Consider the following 7,124-nt stretch of genomic DNA (forward strand, 5'->3'; position numbering starts at 1 on the left):
CGTGGCTGGATGATATTATCTGAAAGCGCGGAAACCAGCCAGGTCAGTAAACACCCGGTTCGGTTGAGCTCATGCGACAAGCCCGAGAGAAGGTTTGGCGCAGGCGCGCCGAGAGGGAGGTCAGGGTTCGATCGCGCAGTGGGCACCGCCGTGACGATTCTCAACCACCTCGATCAAGGGTCCAAAGCTAGGCGGGACCGCGCATGGGCAAGACTTACGGCCTTTTTGTGGGAAGGTGCGAGGGTATTTCAGATGGACGGAGGGGTGGACGAAGATGTCGCCGTGGATTTGGGGGGGGGGGGGGGGGGGGGTGGAGGATGACGAAGGGTCGCCGAGAAGGGGGATATTTGAGGAGGAAAGGAAGGAGAGGACGGTGAGGGTGGATGGCGACGAAAGAAGACTGCCTTCGGGCGTAGTAGTTCGGCCCCAGTGACGAGCTGGACTGCAGAGGGGGGCAGTTTGGCACCGGGTGTTCTCCGGCGATCGGGTACGGTAATGTATCGTGAAGCAGTCAATCAAGAGCTCTGCTGCTTGCGGGTGGGGTCTCCACCCTTTCCATAGCATGGTGGAGCGGGAGTGTTACTCCAGGTTGTTATGGTCCAGGACTCCAGGGCCAAGCTGATGATTGAGTTCATAGGGTGATGGTAATATCGTACATGCTTCATAGCTTGCGGTACAGAGGCTAGGATATGTTCATGATGGGCCTTTGGTGTGTTCTCAAGTCAGCCTAGTCCTTTCTTTGATAGGACTGCTTTCAAAAGCTTCGAGATCCAATCTGATCCGTACCATTGAAAACCTTTGCCCAGGCAGCCGAGAGCCAAGACTCAAGTATGTAGCAGTTACAAGGCTGAACGCGCACAGTTACTATTGGACAAGAATGCGACCGCAAGACCCGTACAGTGTCATCTGTCCGACCTCTGCCAGCAGCTGAGAGTACTGTAACCGTGGCCGACGGGCGGTACACGTAATACGAGTATTGAATGACAAACAATACGGGTAGACAGATTACACGCTGTCCCTGGCTGGCTGAATGATGCCGACCCGGGAACTGAAAGACTATCAAGGCTATGACCAAGACTTCTGTCGATGAGGATCGATTTTGAGTAACGACGTGATCATTCCCAGGGACATTGTGGTGGGTGATAGGCTTCTCAAGCTGATGGCGTATGTGACCACGTATTGTCAAGTGACATGTCCTGTCACCCAGTTGTAATGTAAACGTGGCTTGACCGGGCTGGCACTCCGCTACATATCCGAGATTCTGGCTCATTGCGTCCTTGTGACTGGGTGCAAGAAAATCCCTCAGCCACACTGTCCCTGATATCTCGTATTATACTGTATCAGTTCGCAGCGGCGCAGTACGACCTCTGCACAGTACCGTAACCCTCAGATATCACGTTTGGAGTCCCATAGTAGACAAAAGATCATCGCGTCCACTTCGCAATTAGGCGAGAAATATCAGACCCTTATGAGAGGAAGCCAGGTGAAGACGCCACCTCGTGACATCAGACCATCACATCTTCTGGAGAAGTGATAGCTGCGACTGCATAAAACACATGACACCTTGTACGTAACGGGGTACGTGCTATCGTGAAGAAATATGGATCTCCGCTATAGTGTCTATTCTATAGTAATAAGATCGTGATAATAAGATTGTCTCGGGCAGGACTTGCTGAATATCGTCGCCAATTATAGAGACATGACTCAATTGACTCCGCCTTCAATTGTGGCTTACCGACGATGAGCGACTGGACAGGCCCTGCAGAATCAGCCACATCGAAAGGATCTGGAACTGAGCATACAGGAACTTGGTATCATTGCTGCCTTGTCGACTGGTACCGTAATCAATCCAGATCCCTTCCCGACGCCCGTCGCCGAATCCCCAATCTTACAACACCACCCATACGGCGTGGTCTGATTCGATCGGAGTAGGACAGTAGCTACCGTAGCTTGTCCACTTTCTCTTGGCAGACCTCACCATCTGCCTTGCGGGTGCTCCTGCTCTGCTCTGCTCTGCTCTGCAAGGCCAGACCAGGCCAGGCCAGGCCAGGGGGTAAGCCTCCTTTCTGCGGTGGGACTGCATCGAATCCAAATGAGTAGTAGTTATTTGTGATCGGTGGTGCATCTTGTCCGTCTTGTGATTGTGTCCTCTGGAAGTGCCTGGGTCTGTCAGTGTGGAGGGACAGTAATCATCCTGCCACGCTGAATCCCTTGCCAAGAGCGGCTCCTTTTTCCATTTTGATGCTTCTCGAATGATTTAAGCTTCATCCATGATGGCCTTGATTGCACCGGGGGTGCTCTTTAGCTTACTTTCAACAGGGGTACTTTCGCAACCTACACATCAAACACGAGAAAAGCAATCATCCCGTATGATCGTCGTCTTCATCATAAATTCATGGAGGAAAGCAGTAAACCACTAGTTGTACTCCTTACACACCGCACACCAGCAAGGCCTGCCGTGGTTTGTCGTCCCCCATGTTTCAAGATCTGTCGATCCGCCCATCGCAATACGAGTAAGCTCCATTCCAGCCGTCACATTGTCATGCCGTGACACTTCCCAAGTCCGCTGTGGATGAATCTGCTCACAACCTCGTGTTTACCGGTATGTCGGTTGCTGGTGTTCGGTCGGGTGCTTCGTGACTACAAGACCCCGACAAACATTGTTGAGAAAAATGGGACTCGGGCGGTGAAGACCAATGACCTCACCTCATGCGTTTGGGTTAGGGGCCCGACCGAGATCGTGAGCGAAATTGGTCAAACATGCAGATCAAAGCACTTTTGTCCCGCCCAGAGAACATGAAAGCCACTTGGACATCTCCAGTGACCCCGAGCCTGCCATAGCTTCAAGGGTTCGGCATCAATATCGGCACCGAGACTTGACACATGCGGAAGAAGAGATTGAAAAGAATAGACGGGGAAAGAAGAGCAAACAAGAGCAAACAAACAAGGCCACAAACTTCGGGACTGGAGGCTCTGGGAAGTAGAGAGATCCGGGTCCGTCGTTGATGCCGTCCGCCCCTGGTCAAGAACCTCAGCGAGGCAGAGAGGGTCTCCAAATTATGTGCAACAGAGAGGAGAGGTAAATAACAGATTTATTGGAGAAAAGAAGGAAAAACAGAAGTATAACCGGGAACAGAAGAATCGGAAAGAAATAGACAAAGACATCATGGAAGGAAAACAAAAATCTGGGGACTGTTCGACACTGTCGGTAAATGGGGGCTGGAGGATGACGATCAAATGGAGCCTGATACGGTCGCTCACATGACAAATGTCTCCAGATCCGAGGGTAGCTGCTGGCTATCCATGTAAAATGGAACCTGTAGCGCATCGTCGAAGGCAACGTTTGCAGGGTCTTCCGCAAAGTCATCATAGTACTGATTGTGATCAAGGGTACGACTTTGCGAATGAGGACGAGCCATGCTATGCGCATTCGCCATATTCCGGTCCCTCTTTAACGGCGCATCGGCGTCCCTAGTCCCACGGGCCAGGGCGCTGCTTTCGCGATCAGCTGGTAGAGATCCAGCACACTCGTCCTGGTCAAGCTCCTCAAGTGGATCTGTGGACCGATCATCAGTTCTTTCGATCATCTCACGCATCCAGAGCTTCAGCACTTCCATGGGCGGGTGATTACCACCGCCCTTGCCACCACGCTTCTCACTATCTTTTCCACGTCCCCCACGGCCACGCTGACAGGGGTTGAAGTGGGTTCGACGGAGGTGTGCTGCGGCGTTGTAATTGGCACCGTATCGCTTCCCATTCCGGCAAGCTTTGCAGTTGGCCAGAAAACTCTTGTCTGGGGAGATGTCTACGCATATCCACACCTTGCGGACTTGTGCGTGGACACGGTCAATGTGTCGACGTAATTCATGTTCACCATGAAAGCCCTCGGGCTGGTCGTTGCACAAGTGACAGTGAGTCTTGGGTCGAGGCGGCCGATGAACAGAAGCCTTGGGAATTGCAGCCACCTCTTTGGCAGTTCCGTCAGCGGAGGAGATGCGAATCATGCGGTTTGGGTCACTGGGAGTGGGTTGGACATGGACTTGAACTCTCTCGTGAGATTCGCGCTTTGGTGCAATGGGTCGCGCCCCGTGGACAATTTGCTCTTGCGCACGACGAATGGCACGAGATGGTGCGGTTGGCGTGAAAGAGGTATTGCTACCAACTGAGTCGGTTTGTTTCATCTCAACAGCTTCCAACGGCGAATTGACCATCATCGACGTGGACGGTATTCGTACCACAGTAGGATGCTGCTGTGGCGGGAAAGGCGTTGCTATCGGTGCAGATGAAGAGCACGATGAAGGGTGAGAGAAAAGGTACGAAGCATTTGCATCGAGATCCGAGTACAGGGCCGATGAATACGATTCCTGGCCGAAGGGGACAGACACCGCTGCTGGGACCCATTCTGGCTGAATGGAGTATGCATTTTCTGCATCGATATTGTGGACAGTACGATCCAAGCCAAAGTCGCTGAAGCCGCCGATAATTGTGTCAGTTGTACCACTGCGTGTCATCTCGACTGCACCCACCGGCTGAACGTCGGCCGGTAAATACGGCTGGCCGACTTGTGTTTGTGATAATGGGTGTGGTGGTTTCGATTCCAGATCAGCAAGTCCGCTTGTCAAGGCTGAGACTTTGCTCGAGGTGGGTACATGAATCGCTGCCGGGTGAAATGGAGTCACATTCGTCGAGCGCATGTGATTGTTGGACCGGCTCGTAAATTCGGATGGTGAATAATCATCAATCATTTCGTCAGAATTCATGAAATGACTCGTTATCGCTGCTGATGGCTGCTGCGGCATTTCTCGAGGCCGGTATTGCTCGATCAGTGGCTGCGCGGGGCCCACGGATTGGCGTTTCCTTGTAGAAGCCTTGGCTGGTAAATACTGATGCGATATTGGAAGCTGCTGGCTCATGGAGCGAACCATTCTGGACGAGGACGATGCGTTTCCAGTAGCTCCGGGAATCGTAATTGGAGCGTGTCGGTAGTGTGTCTGCTCAGTTGCACGGGACGAAGCTTTCTGCGCATCATCCTGGCGATGGACTTGAGGCGTAGCGCGCCTAGGGTCGGAGGCCGCTAGGAGATCCGGGGTCTACCAAATGTCAATCCAGTGACGGCGGAAGGATGTAGACTGAGAGAGAGGGGTCAAAGCAAGGGAGATGAGGCGGTGTTGGTGAAAGTGCTGATAGTGGAAAGGAAGCGGAAATCAGTAACCAAGGTCACACGTACGGTGGCTCGCCGTTTTGCCTGAGGAGGGCCAGAACCAGAACCCGAACCAGAGCCAGCTGAACTTGAATCGCGATCAAGGCAACAAGCAGAGCCCGAGGCAGCTTGGGGAAACGGGACGGTTCGCGGGGTCATGTCCTGTCTGGATCGCTTCCCAGGTTTCTCTGGCAGTTGACTCGAAAGTGGCAGACTGGGTGCCGAGCTGGATTCACCCTCACAGGTCGGAATAAACTGGTTGAGTTGTTGCCTCCACAGATCGTGGCGTTGAGCTTCCGGTAGATGGGCAAGGCGAACCAAAAATGCTTCCCTGTAAGAGGTCATCGCCCGGGTGAACAATTGTTCATCGTCGTCGATAGGATGCAAGGCCATAGTTTCGGGAGTAAGTTATCGGAGGGCGGACGTCGCCAGGTCCAAATCAGGTCTCTTCACCGGTCGTGATTCTGTGAGATTCAGTAGTGTTTGAAACTTAATGACCCAGTATCAGGCGAAGGACCAGATACGATATATGAACGAGAATCAAAGCAATGCACAACAGAGATGTGACATCCAAGGTGGACTAGGGCGATCCTCTCCATGCGATCCGCCTGCGTGGGTCATTAGCTCTTCTGAGGACGTATATGGAAGCCATCGGAATTCGACCCTCGGTAGGAAACGTCCTGCTGTCAACAGGACGGAGGGATCTGGAGGTGGAGCGCTCAACTCACGGGGAATCGAAACCAAAGATCTTATCAAGTGGTTCCCGTCTGCAGTGGAGCTGGGCTTTACACAACCGGCAAGCGTCAGGCAAGATGACGGTCAATGAGAACTCCTTGGACCATGAGTCAGGCCACAGACAAAAGGGGTGGGGTCAAATGTGCGCGACCTGGGAAATTTGACGCGAAGATGGTCGGAATTTCTGTTCAAGATGGACGAGCAAACAGATTCAAATTGGGCAGCGGGATCGAAACACAAGACCAACACACGGATGACTGGATTGGGGAATTGAAGAAGTGGACTAATTCGCAGCTTGCAGGATTTGGAGAACGTAAATCAAAATTAAATTTGGGATTTCCAGCCTCCTTCGAGGAAGGTTGCAGTTGGGTAGTTGGGTAGTTGAATAAATGAGAGACAAAAGTTCCGTTCGGGGATCTGAGGAGGGCGTGACTGGGTAGGAGGGAAAATACAGGACGTCCTCGAAGCAACCCAACAAGTTAACGGCCAGAGGGCTCCGTGTGTCGAGGGTCGAGAGTCAAATGTCGGGAGATCACCGCCCATCATCCGTTAGTGGGGGTTGGCTGCGGTAAGAGAGGGCTCTTACTGACTAAGGAGGTTCAGGCAGGATTGGAAGATCGGACATCCACATCAAATCACGGTAGGGGAGTCACGGGGTGGATGCGAGTCACTAGAGATGGGGGAAGGTTGGGTTGCTGCGAAAGCCATGATGAAGAGTCGGGCAGAATGTCTGGATAACGAGGCTCAACCGCCATCGTCATGACCAGTCTCAGCACGACCGCCTGCACTCGGACAGAACGAGCAGCACGCTTGGTCAATTCAGCCCTCCACGTTAATTTCTCATCACTGGGCTCCGTAGGGGGGTGGTCAGTGATTGAACTCATTGCCGACAAGAGGTCAGATAGCCTTCTACAAGGAACCGTCGTCAACGACAGGTCAGGGGATGACCACTTAGTGGCCATGTTATATTATTGTGGGAGAGACACCTTGGGCGGGGATGAACCGAATCGACTGGGTCATTCCTAGCCTAAGCAGCGATCGCCAAATTAGTCTCCACGTTGATGACTGGGAAGCTGCCGTTTTTGAGCTCATGTGAAGGCCGGTCGAGGATGCGTCTTTCAGACAGAGTGCTCTCTTCGAGTCGAATATGGACCGTCCATCGATCGATCGCAGGTTTCAACATGGTAAG

The 7,124-nt window shown here is 52.7% G+C and overlaps 1 protein-coding gene across 1 annotated transcript; it reads right to left on the reverse strand.

Moving 5' to 3' along the window:
* Positions 1-3,257: 3,257 nt before the first annotated feature.
* N7539_008390 (uncharacterized protein) lies at positions 3,258-5,593 on the reverse strand (the record flags this gene model as incomplete). The annotated part of the gene is made up of 2 exons (XM_056937990.1): positions 3,258-5,090; positions 5,228-5,593. 2 exons carry the CDS (start codon positions 5,591-5,593, stop codon positions 3,258-3,260), a joined length of 2,199 nt encoding a protein of 732 aa, XP_056787082.1.
* Between the last annotated feature and the right edge of the window lie 1,531 nt (positions 5,594-7,124).

The sequence above is a fragment of the Penicillium diatomitis genome (genome assembly GCF_028827545.1).
Source record: "Penicillium diatomitis strain IBT 30728 chromosome Unknown utg000012l_segment0_segment0, whole genome shotgun sequence".
In the NCBI taxonomy this organism is placed as follows: domain Eukaryota; kingdom Fungi; phylum Ascomycota; class Eurotiomycetes; order Eurotiales; family Aspergillaceae; genus Penicillium; species Penicillium diatomitis.